The 26,546-nt window shown below is 43.7% G+C and overlaps 1 protein-coding gene across 1 annotated transcript; it reads right to left on the reverse strand.

Annotated features, from left to right (window-relative positions):
• Nucleotides 1–7,071: 7,071 nt before the first annotated feature.
• On the reverse strand, nucleotides 7,072–11,213 carry OTOL1 (otolin 1). Its single transcript, XM_072868184.1, has 4 exons — nucleotides 10,862–11,213; nucleotides 9,120–9,209; nucleotides 8,101–8,172; nucleotides 7,072–7,967 (listed from the first exon to the last, which is right to left on the reverse strand). The coding sequence occupies exons 1-4, from the start codon at nucleotides 11,211–11,213 to the stop codon at nucleotides 7,072–7,074; spliced, it is 1,410 nt and encodes a 469-aa protein (XP_072724285.1).
• Nucleotides 11,214–26,546: the final 15,333 nt, after the last annotated feature.

Here is a 26,546-nt window from a genome sequence, read left to right on the forward strand (position 1 = left end):
TCCAAAAAACCTACCTGGAAATAGAGACAGGTAGGGAAACAGAATTACCACAAGTTATCAAAATATTTTGCTCATGCTGTAACACTGAGTTAGATGTACTCAGTTGTTACATATACAGCTCCAGCTGGGGAGGACATCGGAAGTGGCCAAGGACCAGCAAGGAGCCAAGAGTAAATACATATTTTAGTCCCTGCTATCACTGAATGTGCGTACACCACAGTTACTCAAAACCTCATCTGTAACCTCTCCAGATGATACTACACTCTTCCCTGTAAGTATTCCTAAACCAACTTTGTTCCTATAGATTATTTCTAGCAACACCAGGGACATTGAAACAACTAAGTCAGCCCTTGCCACAATTGCCCTGGAGGTGCAACAGGGATTTGGTGCTCAGCTACGAATTTCCATTTGCTGAGCGGAGCTCACCAGAGAACTCCTTAATGCTGTTCATCCTTCCAACTTTCTTCTCCTAACAAACTTCCTCACATTGCTTTACTAGGACACAACTGCAATCTAAAGGTGTTTAGAAAAAAAAAACAGCTCAGTTAGCCACGCTCCCTTAAACATGACGTGCTGTGGCTCCTAACCGAATCCATTAGCATCAGCCCATTGACTTCAAGCAGAACCAAAACGTAGGTTCCCCAAAAGCTCACTGCTCCTGTTATCTACTCTCTTCCAAAACATGTAGGTCTAGACTCCACAGGGATACAAGTCTCAGTAACCTCATTGAATCCAATCAAACACATCAGGGGGAACCCAGACCACCACCCTGTTTACATCCAGAAAATACAAAGCAATTAGGACAGAGCTGGCATATTTTTAAAATATATGGAGTATTTTTTTTAATTAAGACATTCCAACTTCTTTTCCTGTTCTCTTCCTCTCCCACTACCTTTTCACCATTGCGTCAGACTTGCTTTTGTCTTTTTTTCCTGTTTATGTGAGAAGTATATTTAATATTGATAACTGCATTGGTCACAACGAGGCACTGACTAGGCCATGCCAACAAGCCAGTATGTGCAACCCAGGACACAGAGCAGCCCCAGCACCCTCAGACACCCACACCAGCACACAACAGAAATGTGGTGCTGGTACCCACAGCATCACGGACACGGGGGGAGGAACAGGGACACGGCAACACGTGACGACGACACTCCCAAAGCAGGATTTGCACGGTGATCTCTGCCAGCCACCAACGCCGGTGACAGCGCAGCCATGGGGTGTCCAGAGGCTGGGTGTGCCTACAGGAGTTCCGGTCACCATTTAAATACCCTGAAAATAAGTATTGAAAGCAATGCCTTCCCCCTCATGCATGATCCCATACTAAACACACAGAAACATCAAGACATCCATCAGCATTGGCACGTGCAAGCATAAAGGTGCATGCTTAGATGCAAGCGTTTAAGGCTTAAGTGAACTAAAACATCTTTTTTAAAAAAAAAAATACTCCTAGACATAGTCCCATAATTAATTTCAAATCCCCTTGACCATAAAAAGAATTTATAGCAAAACAAGATTTAAGTGCTATGGAACCAGCTGCATACAGCTTTCTAACCAAATACCAGAAAACTTCTCCGTCAAAATAATTTATTACTTTAATCTCTCAAACAGTATGCACGGTTTTTTGCTTGATTTGATGGCCCTAATCTCATGATCCGATACCAGGCCTTTAGCCTCGTCCCTCACTCACCCCACCAGTGTCTCAAGTGCAAATACCTGTTTCATTAAAAAAAAAAAAAAGACACAGATCTCAGTTCTAGGATGACTTATTCCTTTTTTTTTTTTTTTTATTTGAGTCAAAGCCTGGAGAGTCTCAAACTTAAGACAGATTGGTTTGGAGGATGCAAAACAAAGCTTAAACTGAGAAAGATTAGCTAAAACAAAGTCAGTGCATTTTCTGCCCAGCTTCAATTTTACCTTAGTGAAATAAGAGATTTACAGGTTTACCCCAAATGAAACAACCTATAAAAGGAACAAAGCATGAAAGTTCTGGCTGCAGCGAGTGAAACTTCACCCAGAAAGCTTTTTTTATCAAGATGGAAAAATCCCTGCTCAAAAAAGAATTCATTTACAAAAAACAAAAGCAATTCAAAGAAATCATTAAAATGTACAAGGTGATTCAAATTTACCTGAAAATTGACTTTGCAACATTTAATATATGCATTTACGTTCAGGCACCTCTACAGACAACCATCGCTATTATTAAATCAGACCTTGTAACACCGTGCAAGAGCAAACCCTTTTCATTTGGAAATTCAATCATTGCATGGTGCAGTACTGGGCCATTCTGAAACAATTTCAAGTAATATTTCTGAAACTCCAGCCTCAGAGGTACAGCTTTGCAGACAGGGCACATAAAACTGCGACAGAGCTCTTACTATGAATAAATAATGGTGGCTATATCTAGAAAACAATACCAGCCTACACACCGCTTGATAAATATCCCCTATTAAGAAGCTCCAACATTTTACAAGCATACCGGATGACTGGCAGTGATCACCCTATAATCCATTTTAATTCACATCAGAAGGTGTTTTTTCTCCTTTGAGGGGAGAGTCTTTCTACAGCCAAGTAGTTGTAAGCTAAGTTACAGATCTCTGAAAAAACAGGACATATTTCAGCTGAAATACCTGAATTTGGATTGTTATATCGTGTTTGCAAGCGTGTTATGAATTCCTACCTTGAAGTCAGCACGCCTTCACTGAAACACATCCATTTTCATCCAAACCAGTCTATAACAGCAAGCGCTTGCTTACCTGGCTGCTGCCTGGGACACAACGTACCGATCTGGGAGGGAAGGAGGAAGACCTCACCAAGGATGGCTGCCTTCCAGCAGCCAAGGCCACCAAGACACAGTTTCTGCTCCTAAAGAGACACAGCACTCTGAGCTGGTGGGATATTATCCCTTTTATTAACCCACAGAGCTGCCCTCAGGTGTTGCAGGTGGCCTTTTTGGGGCAAACCCAGCTCAGCTGGTGAGCAAGGTGAGATGCCTGAAAGCAAGTGGTGGCTCTCAGGAGCTACAGGACACCTGGAAAGGCACAAAACAAGAGCAAGAAGCACGGGGAGACCCAAGCTACTTGGTGCAGGACAGTGCCTCTGGTGTTCCTCAGGGCAAAAATCACAGCCCTGCTACCAAAATTATGAAAATAAGTGCTAATATTGTGGCTCCTGTGTAACATCTGAGACAGGGATGAAAAGGCATGAAAAATACCAGAAGAGAGGTGTTTTTCTCTGGAAATCAGAACAGCTTTGGAATCTCATTATAGCTGATTGTGGTATGATTTGTGCCAGGCAAGAGTGAGTTCAGCGCTGCCCTGACACCACTCCAGGTACTTTATTTACTTTGAGATGAAAGCCGTGGCATAAAGCAAAGCTGTATCAGATAGGGGCTTTATCAAAGTATCACGAATTCTTTTCCTTCCCACCAGCGTACTCTATTTTCTGAGGTTAAGAAGAGGGCTCGCAGCAAGGAGTCATGACTGCTCAGGATCCATTCATCTGATACACCTCACTCTCCCCTGGTTTTATACAGAGGACTTAGCTGCCTAACTCAGGGCTCCAGTACATTTTTGCTAGCAAGGCACCCAAATCCTTCTGTAGATTCAGCCCTCAACATCCTCATTAAAGAAGCAGCTGCTTTTTATGGCCTTATGTCAGCTTGGAATATTTTTTCTTAGTTATTGAAAACAGCTGCTCTTCTGATTAGTACACTGAGCATTTATTTTCTCTGATACCGGTGTCAGACTGCTTCATTGCAACACAGACAGGAGAGGCTTAGTTTTACAAAATAAATCTGTGCTAACTAGAAGCAGAAGTGAAATGGAACAAATATTTTGGCATTTTTAGCAGTGGTACACAATGAGAGAAAGTACATCCTCAATCAATTGATTCATTGTTGTTCTGACACAGGCGTGAAAAATGAGGAAAGCCATATAAAAATTAGGGCTTTTTTCATACTTCAAAACTTCTCACAGAACAGTTTGCTTCAGTTAAAAGTTGTTGCAGCAGAACGCTTCACCAAAGAACCCCCACTGCAGCGAGATTGCAAATGCTACTGCCAAAAAAATGACCTTTTACTGTGGAAAATGGCTTGGATTAAAGTTTTCCAGCCAAATGGTCTCGGGAAGGCTACCTGGGAGCAGGCAGGAAAGGGTAAAGCCCGGTGCTGGAGCAGGTGGAGGCAGAGCTGGCAAGACCCACCAGGACGGGCAGCAGCTCTGCCCCTCGCCTTCGTTCCAGCCCTCCCGCAGATCTGCTGTGTTTAAAGCTCTGAAACTCTTTGAGCAGGGAGGTTTCATATGGCTTTTGAAAGACAGAAAACCCCTACCGAGGCACCAGCCCCGTGAGTCTCTGCTTGTAAAGGGAGGAGGTGTGTGCATTCGTTTGTGTTGAATATTTCAACTAATTGGGGGCAAATTTTGAGCCCAGCTGTGGACTGGTTTGATTAAAGGTACTTGGTTAACAAACAACACATGGTTTGGCCAAGATACCAAAGTAGAAAAAATAATAAAGTAGAGCAACAATATTTTTCAGGTATTATTGTTAATTCTATTTTATATTAGACAAAGATAACTCCCTCTCTGCAAAGATCCATATTTATCCAAACCACCCCTCACTGTGCTTAACACACTCGACTTTGCAAGATACTTGTTTAATGTATTTTAATTCAACTAAAAAAACCCCCCTGCTTTCAAAATAAACATCAACACTTTAAATTAAACTAAAAGTACTACTGGCACAGCTATAGACCCTAAGAAACTTATGAATATGAAGCAGCTGTGTGTTATTTCAGTAACTTGTATGCATGCTTCTTGCCTTCCCAGTCAGGTTTTCCAATAGGAATCCCTTCCACTAGTATTTAGTTAATGGTAAAATATGTCCTTAGCACAGGAGCCAGCACAGACTGCCATCGCAGCCCTCCCATATCCATTATGGGGTTTAGAAATCAGTGGGAGTGTGTCGTGTCCTTCCCCAGGATCTGCGAGTCTGGACCTTTGCACAGCCTGAATTGCCTCCAGCTGCTCCTATTAACCTGCTCTCACAGCACCTTTGCAGGATTTAAGCAGCTCAAAGTCTCCTAATCCAGCTGCCCCCTCCATGGGTATATTTTATGCAGAGATTTTTGGAAGGAAGCAGGCACTCTTCTAGTTTGTATGGTGTTGCCAGCTCCTCTTTTCTCTAGAGGACCAGGCAATTAATTTATGGAGAGGATTAGACCTGAGCAGATTCTTGAGAGACCCTGAATTTTTGCGTTGCTTTCTCAAGAGCATTTGTAGAGGTTACTTACACAGAAAGCGTAAGAAACTTCAGCAGGAGAAGAGAAAATTGCTAGTCAGATATCCATAGACCACCATCTGCTACAGGGGCCCTATGGGAAGCAGCGTGAAGGCACAACAAAAGAATTGAGGGTGTTGTGACAGCAGGAATCCAAAATTATTATTACAGCTTCTTGGTTTTCCTCAATATTTAACAGCTGCCAGCAAATTCATAAACTTAAATCTGCATCTTTTATGTACTTAGTACTCTGGATTTGAACCACATAGGAACTAACTCAGACTAAGTACCAAATTAAGTACTAACTTTTTGACAAAGCCAGTACATCTCACATTTGAATTATTGTTATTGAAAAAGGGCTGCAAAGCTGATGGGTTGAATGACCCTTTACATTTACCAGATAGATAGGATCGGCCTTTTAAAATTGCCTTGTTTTTATCTTAAAATTTAACAGCAGTTCTCTGGTGTTACTTTTTTCACCGTATTAAGAAAGTCTCAGGAACTTTTCATCTTGGTGCTATGTAAAGAGAAGGCATGAGGGACAGGGACATGATTTATGATGGTATTTAAATATGGTATGGAAAGCATGATGGCAATCTAAGCAAGGAAACTGAGAGCAATGGGAATAGTAGCCTAATTCGCCCTGTCCGCATTGGGTCAGACCCAGAATTCATCAAATCACTGGGAAAATGTCCCAGGCTTGTGACTGCCTGAGAAGACAAGTAAATCCCAGTGCCGCTGAGGGCTAATTATGGGACTTGAGTTTTATTTCTCAAAAAAAGAGTGATTGGAACAATTCTGCGTGCCATAGTTAATATGCCAAAGGTGGTGTAAAGTTACCAGGATGAGAGAAGGTGCATATATAGGGAAATAAACCCAATCTGACATCCAGAGATTATTTAATGTCATACCTTTATTTCACAAGATTCCGTTCCATTTTGGTAAACCAGCTTTTTAGAAACATGCCCGCACGTCCATTGGGCCGTCACAACGCCTTAGGACTCGTGCGAGTGCCAAAGCCTGCTCCTGGCTGCCTCCTCCTCCTCCCCGCAGCCAAGGGCCGACCCTGCAGCATCAGCTGAATCGTCAGCGGCTCAGAAACAGGGGGGTTCTGAGTAGCCTAATAGGGTGGATTTTGCATCTCTCAGTTACTTTTGAAAGTTTCAGATATATTTTTGCCTAAGGACAATAGTTAGGGTTTTTTTACACTGATCAAATAGCTCTAATACTCTTTTAGACAAACCTTTATATAATTCATGACCAAGTCTAAAGTACTAGATAATACTGATTCAATAATAAAATAACTTTAAATCTTTTTCGTGTGATTTCAAGAAACCTAATGCTCATGTTCACATCTGATGAAGCTCTACAGATCAAACTCTGCAATCTTTATCAAAACCAATGGTTATCAGTGCTGATTTCCAGAGGAGTTTTGACCATGCAAGGATTGCAGGAGCTGGCCTGATTAAAATTGCAGTCGGACAATTAGTTTCATTACATAATTTGAATAGGCTAATTACAAACCTGAAGTCTGTGATGTGGAATCCCCTCCCCGTGCCGGTCCTGCTGGCATTTGGACAATGGTTTCTCTTAGCCATCACCCACCTGTGCAAAAGTTGTGCCGCTTCTTGGGGCTGCTAGTTAAAACTAATCCATATTTTGCAAATATAAATATTTTTGTTAAAAGATCACGAAACCTAGCAACTAAACTAGTATGCTAAACTGATGCTCATTTCTTCTCTCGCAGGCAGAGGGAAAGGCATGTTTCTCAGTTAACATCTTTGCCCTTTAAATCTACAGCAGGATCTCAAAAACATCTGGATACAGAAGAAACCCCGTAAAGACGCTGTCGTCCTCAGCACTGACGTAGACCCCGTTCCAGTCCCGCGCAACCTCCAGCCACACCTGGTCGCCCACACTCAGCTTCAGGACGGTCAGGAAGGATGCCTGGTCGATCTCCTGGCCGTAGAGCGTCTCGCGGGCTTTGGCGACCTTCCTGCTGCGGGCGACGAGGCTGACGCGGGCTGGACGCCCTCTCACCGTCAGGTGGTAGGCGAAGACGTACGCCCCGGGCACGCTGCAGTTGAATTTCCCGGTGGAAGGGTTGTAATCTTCTTGGTCATTGTACAAGACCTTGTCAAATCTAATGGGGACGTTGGGCGGAGGGAAGGGCTTGGACAAGCCGGCGCTGAACGCTGATCGCAGGAGCTTTGCGGTGCCCCCTCGGGCACCCTTCGCCCCACGGGAGCCTTTCTTTCCTGGGGCCCCTCGGCCCCCCTTACTGCCGGCAACCCCCTTGGGCCCAGAAGGTCCCATCACGCCGGCGGGTCCCAGGTCCCCTTTGTCACCCTTACTTCCTCGCTCGCCCTTTTCTCCCTGTTTTCCATCCACCCCCTGAATTCCCTCAGCCCCCATCTCCCCTTTGCTCCCTTTTTCTCCCTTTGTCCCCCCTTCCCCTCTTTCTCCCTTCGCACCTCTCCCCCCTGGCTCCCCGCAATACCCCTTCTCCCCTGTGTCTCCCTTTTCCCCTTTGTCACCCTGTTCTCCGTCCACTCCCGGGTCTCCAGCATCCCCCCTATCTCCCTTGTCTCCTTTGGTCCCGTTCTCACAAGTGTCCCCTTTGGACCCCTTTTGTCCCTTCAGTCCAGGGAAGCCGTAGTTGCCCTTATTGCCTTTTACTCCAGTTTCACCTAGGAAAAGGGCAAAGTGGGGAGGAAAAAAAGATTCAAAGTATTGGATTGCTTTGGAGATGGAGGGGCATCACCAACAGCAAAGGGAAAGGTCAGTGCAATATTCCTGGGTTTCCCAGCCCGTGTTACATACCTTGCAGCCCAGGTTTGCCTGGATAGCCGGGGTTTCCACTTACTCCTCGCTCGCCTTGCTCCCCTTTGCCTCCTAGGACATTTCACCATTAATGTACTGTTAGTGACGTTGTCTGCAGCACAGCAGTCATGGCACAGAAGGTCCGTGACTGGTACATGACTGGTGCATGACTGGTACCATTTTGCATGTGTCCCTCACTTCATTAATAAAACAGAGATGAGCAATGTGTGTTTTCAAGAAACGCCTTCAGAAACCTTGGCTGAATCTCACAGCACCAAGCACCATCACGCAGACAACTGCGTCTCACCCAAATGTTGGATTTCTGACTCTAATCAGTGCCTCGCTGAGAGGCGGTTGCTGCTGTTTAATGGCAAGTTGGAGAAGATGACAGCTCTGAGTTTCTCACTCCAGGATTGCCAAAAGTCTTGCTTGAGAAGTGAATCAAAGAAGTGACCGCACTGACTGAACTGTGCAGCACGCTGCTGCTGGCACCTCCGTTACCAGCTTTGCTGTGTGTTTCTCCACGACCAAAGGCAGCCGCAGCATCCTACCAGTTGTGTGTGGCAGCAGGACAGAGCTGCTCTGAGCCTGAAATGAAGGGCAGGGTTCCCTTTGGGTTACTACTGATGGATAATAGTTGCTCTCCCCCTTAGCTGAAACCATTTTGCCTGAGATACTTAAATTGAAATGCAGCTTCTACACCTGCGCATAGCTTCCATGGTGGTTTTTTCCTACTTATGTCCCTAATCCAAAGCAAATTGAGCTCAGTTTTTAAACTCCCATTCAGAACAAGGAGTTTCGAGTGAGATCTTTATGAGCAGCTGTTCCTATACCACCTGCACATATGCTACCACCATCTGAGTTATTGTCCCTGCACTAATGCCAGCTAAATCTCGCAAGGCGTCAATCCATATCAGCATACTCAGTTTCCTCTGAAAATTATTTTTTCCTATAATTTTGTGGTATTTGATGAGGACAACAGCATCTGTTTTCAAAATAAGCAGTTAAGTCGTCTTTACCCCTTTCTCCTTTAGAACCTTTTGGACCTTGAGGACCTGGAGTTCCCGGCAGACCTTGCAGACCAGCATCTCCCTTCTCCCCCTTGGGACCTGTAACATAACCACATCAAGAAAATTATCTTAGTAACTCAAAGGTTTAAGTTTATAAAGACAACTCACAATAATAGCTAGGCAACATGGCATTGAGGGATGCACGTAAGGCAAACTCTGTTTCCATCACCCTGGGAAGAATTGGCTGTTTGGCGTCATACAACCAATGCAAAGAAGATGTGAGACAGACAGGTTTGGCCTGAGCCCTGCTCCCCTAGGCGTTGTAGACACTGCAGCTGAAACCCTACGGCAGGAAAAAAGGCAAGGGGTGGTAGGGGCAACGCCGCACTGCTCGTGCTGAGATCAGTGGGGTGCGTGCTCGCAGGTCCCCTGGTCAGGCATGCAGCTCCCCAACCTTTGCCTTTCAGCTACTGCAATCCCTAAACCTTACAGTTTCACGTTTCACTCGTGGCTAGTAGTTCAAGAATTTTTAAAACCAACTTTCAGCTGCCCTTGAGCCACAGGAGCTCAGACATTCATAAAACATCAGAAGTAATCTGCCTTTAATATTTGAGCGCATCTAAGGAGCTCCCATAGCGTCGTAATTGCCCCTCTCCTTAAAAAGAGTTAAGTCTGCACATATAGAAGTGGAACCTGTCAGACAGCTCCATACTGCACAAAGGATGGGTTGAAAGGCAAGCAAGCTGGCTTCAATCTTTTTTTACTTTTTCATCCACTTGGGAACCTAGAGACTCCCGGTGCACGTCTGGGAGCAGACTATGGCAACTTCAATCATCCCAACACAACCCATTTGACACAAGGACTTTTCCATCAACACTCAAGAGATGTGTAAGTGCAAACTCCCTCTGCAGCCACTGTAATTTCCATTAGCCAGTCCCTCCTGAGCTATGAGAAGTGAAAATCCCTCAAGTACATTGTATTAAAAGAAAGTTATTTCATTATTTTACCACCTTTCCTCAGATGAATAGTTTCTATCCCCAATATTAGTGCTGTTAAAGTGAACATTTGCAGACTAATGCACTATTCATTATAGCGGTATTAGTATTAGGCGCTCTATAGATATGTATTTTAGCAGTAGAAAAAAGAGACAAAGTATGTCTTAGAAAATATTTGGGTGCTCTATACAGAGGTGCCTCTTGTGAGAGCAAATAATTATTTTAAAATTTGAACCCAAAATTATTTTTGTATTTAACTTCCTTTTTTCCAAGGGAAAAAGAAAAATCCAAGAAAAAGAGGCTTTTGTCATAAACCTTCAGCAAAGATACAAAAGTGCTTGCAGGTAGTTTTGAGGGTCATAAAACCATGGTTAAAGTGAACGTGAAAGTAAATCTGTGACTCCCAGGGGATCAGACACAGGGATAGAGAATCAAAGAGCGTGGCCGTGTGGGGCACCGCCAGCAGCGACGTGGTATGGGGCCAGCTCTGCACACGCTCCCATGCCAGTGTGGTCCTCAAAGTGAGTGCCATGGGGAGGAAGCTCCTTTTGGGGGCTTTCCCACTCATATTGGTGTTTTATAACTTCTGGGATGTGGCTCGCCTGTGCTTTCTTGCTCTGGATTTACACGAGGTATAATCACATTCGGCATTTGCTGCACAAGTCCTGCCGACTCATTTCTTGAAGGAAAAGCAGGAGACTCCTTGATATGGTGTATGTGCTTTAGTTGAGAGCAGCGAGACAGGCATCGCTGTACCTGGGGGTCCCTGCTCCCCTGGCTGCCCCCGGGGTCCCACGGCAGGAGGGCAGCAGTCACAGCAGTTGAAGAAGAAATCGGCTGTGTCGAGAGTGTAGTTCTCAAAGGGGAAGAGTGTGGTGGCCCCTCGGGCCGCGGAGCTCGGGGTGGGCAACTCGGCTCTGCCCGGTGCTGCCAGGATCGAGCTTTTCCCCACGAGGGAGGTGAGAGGAGTGTGAGAGGCTCCGTCACCCGCCAGCTGTAAGGGCTTCGTCTTCGTGTACTTCACAGCTGGGGTCACCCTCACTCCTGCGTGCACGGCAGCAACTACCAGCATCACAAATGCTGAGATGGGCCCCGGTGAGCTCCACATGTTGGCAGCTGGAGGAAAAGACAAACGCAATAATAAATTGCTGCACAACACCCTTTGCATTCGCATGTTCCCCACAATGCCAGAAGACCTGCAGGAGTAGTGTCAGGCACACGTGGGCATCGGCCTGGAGGACTACGTTACAAAGCCTCACTTTCTATGGGGAAAGTAAAGCAAAATCAGCAAAACCTCCTGCCTGCTCACCCCTATTTACCGTCGCCCTACAGAGCACTTGTCGTATGGCTGCTCCTGTTTGCTGTGGTTGGAAGTGCTCCCACGGGTATCAATAGAAGTTCAAGGGACGGACTGAGAGTTATACGATCACTGGGACACATGATGTCTCTCTTCCGAGTGTATGATTAGGAATAATTCAGTAATGATTTCAGAGTCCAACACAACTGCACACTATAAAAAGGTCTGTTCTAAAAGAATAAATGGAAACAAAATGAAACATCAAGTATTCCAAAATTTTTATGTCGCTTTTTCTTTGTTACTGACTGATTTTCTGGACTTGCATATTCTTTTAGTGTAAACTTTCAGGTCCATTCTTTTTATTTTTAAAGCGTTGATTTAGCTGAACCAGGAAGAAAGAACAAAGTAAGAAGCACACATTTTTTCCTATAGGACAGATGACACCTCTCAGATGACTTGTCATATAAAGCATCTTTGTTTCTTTTTTAAACCAGTGTACCGACCCGTAAATACAAACGGAACAGACTCCCTTTCTTGCTGAACCTGTAATCTAACCTTCCTTAGCAGCTAAGGCACTTCACTACATGAAAAAGCCACCAGGAGAAACGCTGGCTATCCTTGCCATCCAGAGGGCAAAAGGAGGTCTGACTCAGTCAGGTATTGGGGGCTGGATTATAATCTTTCCATCTTTAAAAGTTCAATTTTAGAGGAAAGGGTCATGAGTTTTTCCATTTTCACACAAAACCAAATCATTTAATGGAAAATTGATTATCCACACAAAATCCCCAGTGATCACTGTTGCCCGTTGCTGCCATTCAACCAGTTCTTCACCTCATCGGCTCCAGTAAAGGATAAATTATCCCTTCTCCATGCATGTGTCGCATTAGGACAGGATACCGGGCACTGATTTTTGTCATAGGCCTGTATTTGCTCCCAACCAGCCCCTGCCAACCTTACCATGAAGAGTTTAACTCCGGGATGGTTGGCACGGGAGGGCAGCACTCAGCGCAGACAGGCAGAGAGGAGCCAGACCTTACAGCCAGCAGCAGGGAAGCAGCCGCAGTCGCAGAGAAGGAGGGTCATCTGCTGTCTAGGAAGAGAAAAAAATGCACCAAATTCTCCTTTCGAAGAATATACTCATGCTGGAGTGTTTTGCCGCTGCTAAAGATAGTTAAATAAAGATAATTAAATAAACTCATAGCTTCCCATTTCTATGTTTTACTGTCCCAAACCACTTCTGCAACAAGCTCTAAAACCAGACACTCTCCAGTTACATAGCCAGATTGATGGATTGCTGTCAAATACTGGAAAAACATAATTAATAAAAAAATTATACCTTACCAGTCTGTTCAGAAAATAAATTGCTCAGAGCAAGGAATCATTAAACAAATTTTCATTATAATAGGCAAGACTGTTCCTAAAATAATTATTCCTAAATACATGCATTTTAATAAAACTGAAATTTTGGACTTTTTCATTACAGTAGCTCACCACCGCTGATTCTAAAATCATTCATTTGAATCCCCCCACTAGGAAAGATTATGATTCACAGTGGACACAAAATATGAAGAATTAAACTTTGCCGCAGTGACATCTCGTTCAGTACATCTATACTTAATTGGATCTAAATATCTACTAATTGTTAGCATGTGTCCCATAATAACATTGTAATAATACACTTGTTCTTTTGTTTGGTCCCTAAAATTATAGTATTTAGATATTTCAGTTCACAACAGGTATTTAACCCCTATCTCCCAGCTTTAAATATCACAGAGATGATTGCACTTTCTGTTATTTAATTATTTCAAGTTCTTATACAGGGGAGGAAAAACATAGTCCTCATGCAGCTATACATTCATTACAGACAGCAACTTTTCTTGAGGCAAATCGTATCGCCACTATGTCTTAAACTCTATGACTTCATTGCAAATATCCCACCTGAAGACTAAATGACCAGCGCATGCTATCTCCTACCTTATAAACGGTCCTGCTCCCAGGACGACCCCCCCTCAATGGCGCTTTGAAAAAGACAATCTTATTTTCAGAGAGAATCAGTTTTATTTGTGTAACGGCTGCTCCCGTAGCCAATGAGAGCCTGCATGGTGCGGGGAGAAGGGGGGATTGGCAAAGTCCCCTGAAAGGAGCAAGGTGACATTGAAATCTGAGGAAATTCAAACGCTTTCCCCGGGCTGGGACGCTGCTCTTCACATGGGTCTTTTTTGGCTCTTCCCCCATCACCAGTTTTGAGGGCTTTAGGGACACTCCTCTTTCAACTCACAGCATCATGTTTTGGTACCATCAGACTCAGCGTGAATTTGTCCATTTCCTTCAGCAGGGTCCAGGTTTCTCTCTTGGTATTTAGTGTGCAGAGTTTGGCATCGCACTCCCCTCCTTGCAGTGGGAGTTTAGAAAGGGTAAAAGAGAAACTACAGAAATAGCTGTATGGGATCGCGAGTGCATGTGTGCATGTGCCTGCACGGAAATGCACCGAAATGGGAATTCAGCCTCAAATCCGGGCTGTCCCAGGTGAATGCAGAGATGGAGCAAGCAAATGCTTTCTGCTCTCTCCTCCGCAGAGCAGGGTACCCGGGGCACGGTTTTGTTCCCCTGGGACAAATCTCACCTGCGAGGGTTGTGACAACATTGTTCTTATTGGAACTGATAACCCCTCCGGATTTCATGGGCTAATTGATTTTCCTTGCTCTTTCCCAGCAATCACAGCACTCGTTTCCTTCCCCAGTGACATTAAAATGGGCCAGCATTTATTCTTAGATATCCCAACCCAGTTCAGAGTGCAGTATGAAATGCAGGAATGGAAGGTTGCCTTTCATTGCCTTGTCTTGGTGAAATATGAGCAAGGAAACTATCTCATTCAATCACTCTGAATTTACTACATACCAGTACACTCAAAGCTCAGCTGCTGGACAAGAAAGGCCGCTTGTTTCAGGCGGGCTGGAGAAAACAATCAATTCTCCTTTAATGTAAGTGGAGAGAATTGTAATCCTCCATGATTTGTTACCACCTTTTCCTGCACAACAGTCTACAGCTTTCAGGAATAAAGAGTTGATTAAGGAAAGTCTATTACTAAGCATACCAGGCTAGATTGATTCACCAGCTTTTTAGGCTATTCCAAAGAAATCAATTAGGAGTTTTGTGGCGAGATGCTCTAACGCTGTGTAGGACATGGGCTTGTCACAGCTCCTGCAATGGAACCTGCACCAGTGCTTGCTGATGCTCATTCGTACTGCTGAAAGCAGAGCTGCATCCTGAATTCAAACAGTTCTTTTTTAAAAATTAATAAACCTTTTCAATACTGAAATTGGACTCAATGTTTTAAACTGAAGTTAAAAATACTTGTGTCTTCAGCAGTTATATTTCTGACAAGATCATGGACACATAAATTGAAGATAAAAGGCGATCAAATCAATTATAATAAAATCCTTATTTTGGTCTTAACTCAGGACTTTTCATTAGCAATAGAAGTTATTCAACAGGGGAAGATTAACCATTTTGAACCAAGATTACTGCATTTTACAGTGTTGCCTCCATATTCAAAGCTACTCTTTCACAGACTTCAATTTAATGCCGTATTTGCTGCATGCTAAAGCTAAAGCAAGAAACACAGCTTTAATCCTGGGTTAGTGTATTTTCCTGAATAGCTTAAATAGTAGCAGTCTGGAATAGTATTATTAGATTATGTGACAACCACAGGTTTTTAAATTATACAGTGCTTATTGAGTTACTGAAGCAGTTTGGAAAACTCATGGGTTGAGAGCACAAATTAAGATAGCGCTAGATTAATCACTCTGTTTATTCAGGGGATCTGGATCTACGTTTTACTGATATAAATGATGCATGTGGGCCATTAAAATTCCTTCAAAGTACATTTCAAACAAGCCTTGCATATTTGCAGATGAGTTTTTGACTGAGATTTGCAAAGCTAAGTAAAAAAAAAAGCTGTGTCCATGCTACTGATTTCTACCAGCACGTCCACCAGCCATGGGTAGGAAGGGCTGGGATCTTCTGATAACTGCTGGGTCACTAAAAGCTCCTCCTGGGGCTTGGCAAAAGCAAACACACAAAAGCCAGTGCATCCTGGAAGAAGCTTTAACCAGCATAAAGCAATTCCCCAAGGAAGCGGCATCCTTGCAACCCTCATGCTGGCTCCCCATCATTATCAGAGACGGGGCGGAAAGGAAGGATTTCACGAGAGACCCTCACCTCCTCTCTCCTCTGCAGCCTGATGCTCCTCCTGAGACACAGCGGGGTCCTGAACCTGGATGTGGCCGCAACAACTTTGTGCTTGAGGGATCTTCTCCTTGGTTGCCATTCTGAAACACAGAGGGACACAGTAAACTGTGTAAATATATTTTGTATTAAATTAATGGAGTATTTCTTAAATGAGATAAGCAAAGGAGATTCAAAAAGCACCTCCCAGAGGGTACCGCTTCCAATTGTTTGCAAATGAAAACACAAAATTTAGACCTGCAGACACAAGGTAGACTGAAAAACTGAAAAAATCTGTTTTGGAAAGACAATAAAGGAGAAAACAGTGCAGCATAGAAAATGCAGCATAGAAAATAAGCTATGTTTGTAGTAATAATAGGTAATTTAAAATCTTAATGCTCAAGTATCAAGAAGGCAAACTGGAAAAGAGAATATTCCTACAGAATAGGAAGTGGGTAAAAACGGAATTAAATTACATTCGAGCTGGGTAAAAAGTATTAAAAGGAAATTAACATTTCTGTGTGAAAAAACAATTAACACTTCTCACAAGATTTCCCACAACAATTTAGCACATCTCCTGGAAGAGGCCCTCCTCTCCCCCGCCAATAATTTTATTTTCTGAAAACTGAAATGTGTTTTGGTTTCCTTTGTTCATTATCACAAAACAATTGAGCTAAACAGAAAACAGACTGAAATGAAAATTTTCTGCGATGTTGTTAATTAGGCGAGGGAATATTTTCATATAAGACAGTACAATAGATAAATTAATCAAGTCAAGTTACAACCTTTTTTCTTCTCTCTTACATACTCAGTATGCCGTAGCCTCCTAAATGTCGCTTAGAGGCAGCGCTAAATGAACAGCAGGAATTCGCCCTCGCTGGGTGAAAAAAAAGCAGGAGGACGCTTTTTTTTTTTTTTTAAGACCCACTGAAAAAGCTACAATTTCATTTTCTCCCCCGTTTTCCTTCTGTCCTTTCTCTCTTTTTCAACCTGGAAATCCAGCCAGCCCATGTTTTCCAGGCTGACCCCTTTTTCCAGGGGCTTCAGGGTCTCCTTTGGGCCCCAACAATCCTCAGACACCAGGTGACCCCATGTGTCCCTTCCAGAGCTTCCCACCCATTTCTCCTCTGTCCCCCTTGGGCCCCTTTTCTCCCCAGTTACCTCTCAGTCCTGTGTCACCTCTGGGACCCAGTTGCCCCTTGTAGCCTGCAGTTCCTGGAGGTCTTCTAGGACCAGTTTGTCCCCTCCAAGAAGGAAGTCCTGCTTCCCCACTGAGCACCTGATTACTCTTCTCCCTTTGGTCCTCGCTGTCCAGGTCCTCCTGGGGGTCCTTGTATTCCTCTCTTCCCAATGTATCCTGGTTTACCCACAAAAGGGAAAAAATGGTTAAATTCCCTTTACTAAGAACACCATGTCAGAACAGACAGACTACAGCTCTGTAGCAGAGCCTCCACTGCCCATCAAATTACATGTTCACCTAAATAATGTCAAATTTTTCTACACGACATATGACTACTGAGAACTAAGCTGTAAGTGGTGTAAAAACACCACAACAAAGCAAGCAAAATATAAAAGATCAACATCTTTTGCCATCTGGAGATGCTGCTATTTAGTTGCCATGGAGAACAGCCCACTCTGGGGACACTGCAGCCATCCTGGAAGCCGGGAGGTCCTGTGTGGTGTCCCCATGGGCACAGCATTCGGGATGCTAGTTTGCATTTTTTTGCAAAAGAATGATGAACTAAATGCTTGAGACAAATAAAACCTAAAAATGAAAAAATGAAAAAAAAAAATCTTTGAAATTTGTCTCTACAGTTGTTCTGTTCTCAGCGTAAAATTTAGGGGGGGCTTTCATTTGTGATGAGAACTTTAAATACTGTGTGGTGTAACTATTAAACAAGTCATTTATGTAGAAAAAGGAGCTACTACTCATGTAGGATTTTAAAATGCTTGACTTGAAAAAAATACTGCCATAGGGATTTTCATTGGATGTAAAGGAATAATATAATCTTCCTGTAAAATCAGTATAATTGCATTTAGTGTTATTAAGATTCAGATATCAAGGGGAAAATAAGATCAGAAAAAAACCTGCATCAGTCTATGCCAGTATATCCCACAAACCCTGTGCCATATGTTGTTTTTAATTTCCTAAGTCTGCAGGAAGGCAGTGCAGTTACACCTAAATAGAGATTTATGGCACTTTAAAGTATAATGGCTAGAAAGATCCAAAAGCTACCGTTTCACATAAATAAGCATTTAGGGAGTTATTTAAGGACTATAAGAACTTCATGATACCTATTACATTCTATCGAGTCAATCACTCTAAGAGTCCCTAAATGCATATTTAAAATACCAGTAACATGTACTTATTTACGTGAGAGACCGGAATCACAGCACACGAGTTGTTGTAGCTCGTCAGGCTGAACTCCTACACTGGTGCGGATTTTTTAAGCCCTTTTAGGAGTGTAAAACGGCCCTGCAAACAAATTAACTTCCATCATACTTGCATCATACTGCTGCAGCGGGGAGCAGAGTGTGGCCCTGCTCCACGCCCTGCTCGGGGCACGCATCTCCTTTGCCGGGACCTACAGATGCCTCTGGTCTTGACTAAGAAACACATCCATTGTGTTCGTCTGGAAACTCGAGACGGCCAAAGGTAAAAAGTGATAAAATTACCTGGCTCCCCTTTTTCACCCTGGTCTCCCTTTGTGTGTCGGGCTCGGGAATGTCACAGAAACCCTGCTTTTCTGGTGTACTGCTGTTTTCCTTCAGTGTGTTTAAGAAACAAAATAGTCCTCAATAGCCGTGCCTTTGCTAATAGCAAGAGGTGGGATTATTTCCCTCCTTGTCTCCGGTACCATCTTTCAGGGAAGATGATACTTGCTGAGGGGGGGTCTGAAATGCCAGGCTGGTTGGTGACAGTGGTTTGTCCCTTTGGAGCGAGGGTTGTCAGCCCCTCCGATGGCCGCATGCTGCGGCTGAGATGTCAAAGCAGCCCGGGAGCCCCCCCGAGTGCCACCCTCCGGGACCGCTTTGGTGGCATGTGTCCCCAGCCTGGGTCAGCAGGGACAGCGGGTGCCCGTGGCAGGTCCCCTGTTCCTGGTCCCCGTCCCCCACTGCTCCTGGTGTCGATGGGAACTGGCTGAATTCACCACGAGCAAGAGCTTTCCCAGCAAAAGGATTACTTTAAAAAGAAGTAGAGAAGCGATACGCAGTCATAATGCAGTGCAAGTACCTCATCTGAAGAATATCTACCAATGCAGAAACTTCTTTCCCATCCACAAATACGGAGATCGTTGTATTCACAGGATTAGATGCTAAAATAAAGAAGAAAAACTGCATATATTGTACAGTCCTTAAAGAAGCACAGAAAGATCTCCACTGACACTATTTGCAGGACACATAGAGCAACAGCTGCTTTACTGCAGCTTCCTGGAAGTTATATTTTCTGGTTGAAATCTCCTTTTTCATGTTTAATATATGAAACCCATGAGATAGACCCAGTACCTATTACCTATGAGGTAATATGCTGCCTTTGTGTTCCTTCTTGAGCAAATTCTGCAGCTTAAAGTGGCCACTCAACACTTCATGATGTATATCCCAGTATTTAATTATTCTGAGGTCAAAATAATTCCCAAGGAAGTACATCATGCCTATAGCATATTACAAACCAGCAGTTTTATGTATCCAAATTTATAACTGATTACGTTTACATAGATATCTAACTGATTCAAAATATTTCTTTCTCTCAGGCTAAATATTTGCCTGTGAATAATCTGGTAGAAATCAGTGACCTCTATAAACAGTCATGAGCTGTAATTTACCTTTTAAAACTACTCACACTGTGAACTATAGAATTGTATTTTGAATAATATCATGGCAAGGAGATGAGCTGTCAGAGTGATTTTATATTAATATCCAACTTTAGCTGGATTTTCTGAACAATTTAAAGAGGCGAGGGCCCTTTCTGGCTTCCGGTGGTTGCAAGTCAGAAACCAAAGTGCATTTATGGAGCCAAAGTAAGGAGGAGAGAGGATCGGTGAGTTGGCAACAGAGCATCTGGAGAAAGATGCGCTGGAGGAGTCAACAGGCTGCTTGGACCACTCTGAGTAGAGGAGTTTCTACAACTAAGCACTGTAGTGTGTGTAGTTTTATATATATACATATATATATACATATATATATATATATATACAAACACACATGCATATATACATGTATACACATGCATATATGTATAAACATATATGTTTATTTCTAGGGAGTATTTCTAGGAAATTTGCCTATTGCATATTGGTGAATTCAAAGAATAAGAAGTGCACCATAAAGTTTTATATTGTCTCTAATTTTTTGTACCCTAGGCTGTACTGCCTCATTTGCCTGTTGTCTCACTCATCCCACATATCTGCCTTCCCCAAAGTTTTTGGGGCTACATCCCATCATACCAACACCTTCTCCTCCCAGCACACCCCTGTATCACCCTCGCTCCAACGCCAGACATGGCAGCTCTACCGATGTGGCGCAGGCATTAGTATTTGGGGCTCTTTGAGGAAATAGGCAGTTTCTCACTTTTTCTTTGCACAGACCCTACAGGCCCATAGAGGCCAAATACCTAAAGTTCAAAACTTGGTCAAAAATTGTGAACCACCATTGTTTAAAAAAATCACATTCTAATATTCAAAATTTTGAATTTTTTTTTTAATAAATCAGGAAAGATTTGGCCATACAGTTGCCATTGTACTTGGATCAGGTGCAATTATTCTCATATATGTAAAGTTCCTGTAAAGTTCCACGGACAAATAAAATTGAGTTGGCTGGCTGCCAAGTTTCAGGAATTTTTTTTTTACCCTTAGAACAAGCAACATTTACCAAAGGTGTACGCCGGGATCACTAACACAGCAGCCGCCTATTAATCAGCAAAGGGCAGGTGTTGTTTTCTAAGAACTTTTATGCCAGCACTGTGGATTAAGCCAAATATTATCAGTTTTCATCTAATTATTTCACAGAGGGTCTCTCTAGCTCCATACACCTGCCACTTTCCCTTCTGAAAGACAGAATTTAATTAAAATCAGGCACTTATGCCTACGCACCTTCTTTTTAAAAAAGGAGATGTAGTATCAAGAAGAAAGTCAGGCACCAATACTGCCAACCCTCGTAGTTTTGCCATGAGACTTAGGATATTTAGTACTCCTAAAGCTTAATCTCTTAAAACCCTGTGATTGCAGAAAATTGCAGATTTCATTTTTAAAAGTCAGTTCTGAGCCTTGTGTTAAAAAGGCTCAGACTCTAGGAGGTAAATGACAATAATCCCAAATGTAATTATATTTAAACTTTTCCAGTTGCATAATTTGAGAAGAAATGACTCACAGCTTGTAATATTTAAGGGACATCAACCTGGTAACTACAACCATTTTTACACAAAGAGATAACAAGCCGTGTTTCTGATTTCTGAGTCGGATTGTGCCCTTGCCGGTATTAAGACATATACATATGAATAGCATCAACTAAAATACAAGGATACTGGACTCAGGGATAGCCTCAGCCCTTTCCTAGTCCTTAGCTACACTACTGGGCCTTTAATTATTGTAGGTTTTAAGCAAAGCCTATGTTCAGGCTGCACCTGCCCAAGAGATGGCAATGTCTCACTGTCGGACACAGCCTCTCCAAGGCAAAGTGCTTTGCATTAGCAAAAGCTTTTGTCCTACGCTTATTATTCCATAACGAACACTGCAATCATTATCTATTTTAATACTGTGAAATCCAGTCAGCCTGAAACTACCCAAGTTAATAAGCATCTTACGAGACAAAGGGCTTACAGCAAATTTTATTCAGCAGAGAATCTTGTCCTGCTCCTCTGTGGCACAACGTCAACACGCAGTGACGCAGACTCCTTTGCAGGTTATTTTACATCGGGAGGTGTTGCAACACCCCTTGGAAATAAGGAAATGGAAATATCTACTTTCCTTTAACCCAAATTCTTCTTTGTTCTGGCAAATATATGTTTTGTAATAAAGCAAGGTCACAGAACTTAAAGTCACAGTGTTTTAAAGAGCAGCGTCCTGCCACCTTAAAATTCTGGTAGGAAGCAAAAAATCTGGGAACAAAATTGTCTGTGTGTGTGCTGGACTCACAAATTGTTGGGAGTTTATAGTATTTACAAAATTAAAAAGCTACAGGGAGGGAGAGAATTGTTTTTTCTGACATACAAACTAGATGCAAGGGACTTTGGATCAACACCAAAGTCAGAGGAAAGATTCCCACTGATTTCTTTGGAACAGACGCCTAATACCTGTGCAAGGTGAAAATTAACTATCCTAGAAACACAACTCCCTATTTAACAAGAGGCTAGAGGCAGTGTGAGAAGAATACCATGGTTTGGGGCTCATTTCACACCTCAGCATGCTCCGAGACGAGCTGCAGAGGCAGAGACACACGCATCAGGTTTGCATCTCCCAAAAAGCATAACCACCCGTGGTCTCCTGTGCGGTGGCTGCAGTTGCCAGTGTGGTGCGGGAAGAGCATCTTCTGGCTCTGCCACAGCTCTGTGACAGGACTTTCATGAGCAGGAGTATCTCGTGCTCTGCAGGGTCACACTCCCACCCAACAAAGCACCATCCATCTTTCTCCCACACGCATTTATCCTCATTTCCCCTGAAGATCCCCTGAGAGGAGCCACCGCGCAAACCTCTGCACCTCACCCAGCAGCAGCAGAGGCAGCAAAAGTATCTCCAAATGACTAATACAGGGGAATATATAACCATAATAAATTATAATTATAAATAAACTATAAAATGCTTTGTATTTTTTAGATCTTCTGATTAGAGCAGGAGCAGAGTAACTTCCTTTCCATTTCTCATAGCAGGCCTTGAAAAGGGAGAAAGAGCAAAACATGCCTCGGAGGGAAGGATTTCTACGGCAGTAGCTGCTGTTTGCAGGGAGGCAACAGAGCCCGGTTTGGACTCCAAATGTAGTGACAAGCTTTGCCATATGCCAGACCTCGTGGTGAAATGTAGCATACTTTTACAAGCAGAGCTGAAAGACAAAGAAGAGGGTTTCCACGCTGGCAGGTGCAGCTGTGAAGAAACAGGGATGCCGGGGCAGAAGGTGGGATGGAGAAGGAGAACACAAGAGGTTTCAGAAAATGTGGAGAACTGCTGCTTCAGCCAGAGACTCATCACAAGAGGGCACTCCAAGTGCTCCCAACAGCCCTGCCCAGGATGGTCTTACAGCTCACACCATCCAAAGATGAAGCACAAACATCCTGGCCCTAAGCCTTAATCCCCCCCACAGACCCCAGGCATCATGCTCTGCATCCTGAGCATCCTGCTCCATCCAGGACAAGCACAGCAGGAGACAACAAACATTTTATTGGAATAACTTACCAACAGCCTCTAGACAAAAATGGAATTTTTGAACACTGAGTATATGTGATTAATAGATAAAACACAAAAAATCAGGTATCTGTGAGACCTACACTTTTCAAACTTCCATTGAGAGCAGTATAGTACATATAAAGGCGGAATCTGTCTAGTCTAAGTACACAAGGGAAAACAAAAAACCAAACTCTTGCTAAGAACAGAGAATTGTTCATTTTAAGAAAACTTCCCATGACAAACTGGAATCAGAATAAGTAGGATTAATCACACGGCTGGCTGTACTCATACAGCATTGGCAAAGAGCATGAGGAGATGAAACAGATAGTGGATGGAATTGCGTGGTTTTAAAATGAAGGTGAAAGCCTTCTCCAGCAACTGGGTGCAACCCAGAGGAGCTGCAAAACTGGCTGGCACTGCCGTTCATTGGGCAATTCCTTCCAGACCACCACAAAACACAGCTGCCTTCTCTAGAGGGAAACTTTAAACTGCCAAAGCAACTTCATTTTTCTCTCAAACACTTAAGAAGCAGTTCTAGGAGCAAACTATGCATTCAGTACCACAGCCGTAGGTTGCTGCCTACCCACTGGATGAAGTTAGGTAATAGTGGGAGTCATCCAGCAGATGTGGCAAGAGGAATGGCTTGCATCTTGGAGGTATGGACATCCCTGGTTGAAACTTACAGCAGCTTTGCCTATCAGAAATCAAGATCTCGTAGATGAGCCACTCTGCTAAGAAGACAGAAAGAATTCTGCAATAACTAGACCTACTTGTGAATATTCATCCAAAACTAGTACTGATTTGGTTCGCATTCCTCCTCCTCCTGTTTCGTCTTTATGATTATACACACTTGCTTATACAGACCATTAAACTGGTTGTAGCAATTTAATATTGTCAAAGGGACATATCACGAGCAGAGAGTGATGTGAAGATCTGACTCATGCAGGTTTATAGATCCTGCCCAGCCCTTGTACTCAAAGTTGATTAATCCTTTACCTGCTAATTACTTGTTGTACCTGATCTCAGAATGCCACCCCAACCCCTCCTCTAGCTAGGGTACAGACAGAGTTATCCCAACTGGAATTTACCCAGAATACCAGTTAATATTGATATTTATGAGGACACATGATAGGCTGCTTGTAAATAATCACAAATTTGCTATATGCTACGTATAAGCAGTTTCCATGTGTCGTGGTTCAACCCCAGCTGGCAACTAAGCCCCACACAGCCGCTCGCTCACTCCCCCCGCTGCGATGGGTGTTATCAACATTATTCTCATACTAAATTCAAAACACAGCACTGTATTAGCTACTAGGAAGAAAACTATCGCAGCTGAAACCAGGACACCGTGCAACATCATTTCTCACACCAGACCATGGATGTTACCTTGCACAAAGTCCCAAAAGAAATTGCACCACGAGGCAGGATCAGACCCGACCACTGCTGCCACCACTGCCCCACCAGCCAGCGCCTACACAGCCTTTCCTGCCTTACAGGCACCTCTGCACTAACGCTAATTCCCAAAAGAGAAGCTATAGCCTGATGGGGTGTTCAGCTAAAGCAAGTAGAGAGATAACCACCCACAAATGTTTGTCACACACACCCCACAGAGGCGATTGCTTTACCCAGTCTGCCCTATAAGTAGATAAAAGGTTGTTCTCTTCATTTGTCAGGTTGACTTTCAATGCAGTTTTGTCAGGAGATCGGTCTGTGCCTTTCAACAGGACCACAAGAGAAGAGTAACACCCAATTAGGACAATAATCAAAGGTTTAGCCAGAGCATTACCTCTGCCCAGCATCCCAGCCTAGGGATGTTTTACAGGAATATTCTGCAAACTCAGACAAACCAAGCCTTATGCTTACTCTGGAAGTTTCTTTTCCATTAATCAAGACAGTCTGACTAGCTAGACAAGACCTGAAAAAATACATCTGGATATCTCACCATGCAAAAAGAAAAGAGTTTGGGCCCATTGTTTTGTTAGGTTTGCAGGAACATCCTTAGGTCTGCTCCGGAAACCAGGCCTTCAGAGGACCCTGCAGTTATTTTGCTCCTGCACTTAATGTTAAAATATACTTTTTCCAAATAAGACTACATGAAAGAAAGTGAAATTTCAGACCTTGCCTGCGAGACAGAAGACCTACCATCTGCAGAAGACAGGTGCAGACTACATAGTGGAGTTAATAAAAGCATCATCGTGGCGCTTTGACATGACTTAATAAATATTTGACATTCAAAGCTTGCAAATACCCAATGCACACATTGACTATGACACAAACGCAGACAGCTAACAAATGAAAGTCTTTCTTTTTAGAACATTCATCCCTTTCTGCCCTCAAAGAGTCGCCTTAATCCCTAACGAGCAGCCTCAGAGCCCGGTGGTTTACCTTCCAGGATGGATGAAGCCTGCACGTGTGAATGAAGCAACCAGCAGAAGACAAGGGGCAGGGACACTGCAGAAACCTCTGTGCCCGCAGGCAGCAGCAGCAATGCAGCAGTAACGCGCAGCAACAGGGTCCGGTTGCAGAACGGCTCCCTGGCAAGAAAGCAACTGCTACAGAAGACACTTAAGCTCCTGCTCAAATTCAACATCCATGTGTTGAATCCCAGTCATGTGGGCAAAGGCAAGCCGCAGGAGCTAGCAGAAGGAAATGGGATGGAAATGCACCTCGACAGCGAAGCCACCCACCTGCAATCCAACCACCCGCTGACCGGAGCTGCAAAGAAAACTTGCCTGTTGGCAAGTATTTCCGCAGCAGGGTGTGACAGAGCCTAAAGACTCATGAAATATTCAAAGACTACAGTTTTGACTTTGTAAATGTTATGTTAGCCTTTATGGCAGGTAAGTGATTTTATTCCTGTCTCAAGGGGGTAATCTGGATGTTTCCTGCAGGAGCGAAAGCCAACGCTCAAATCCCCAGTAATAATGAACACAAATCCCCAGCGGTAAAACAAGGAAGGGAACAGATCTTCCAGAGCACCAACCCCTGGGGAGACAAGGAAACAAACTTATTTTTATATACTTTATACAAATAACAACTTTGGTATGACTTTTACCATGACAAGCACAAGACTCTTAGAGAAGCTTGAGATTCAAGCAGGTTTGGAGCGAGGGGATGGCAACCCCAAGGAAGGAGACAGTTAGGCCTAGCTTATCGGTGTTACTCATCTTTTATTGTATAGGCCTGTTTTTAAGGCATTAGGAGGGGTTTTGGCTCCTTTGCTGAGGGTCTCCACAGCCCTAGGGCCATCCTGAAGCAGGGGCTGTGCTGGTAAAAGCAAGGGATCGGGGCTGGGGGGGGATGCACGTCTCAGCCCAGCCAAGCAAACCAACCCACTTCCCAACACAGCTCCGCAGCCATCGCACTGACACGGCTCCTGCAGAGAGGGAGAGGGAGCACCCAAACCTGGCACATTGGCACCTGCCTCCTGGCTCACCGCACGCTGCAGGCAAGGGGTTCAGATGCTTTTTAAAATGTATTTATTTGACGACGTGAAGTCTCTCCCTTTCAAACCCTGGCTGCTCCAGCTGGTCTAGTAGAAAAG

Source organism: Ciconia boyciana, chromosome 7, assembly GCF_034638445.1.
Source record: "Ciconia boyciana chromosome 7, ASM3463844v1, whole genome shotgun sequence".
Lineage (NCBI taxonomy): Eukaryota > Metazoa > Chordata > Aves > Ciconiiformes > Ciconiidae > Ciconia > Ciconia boyciana.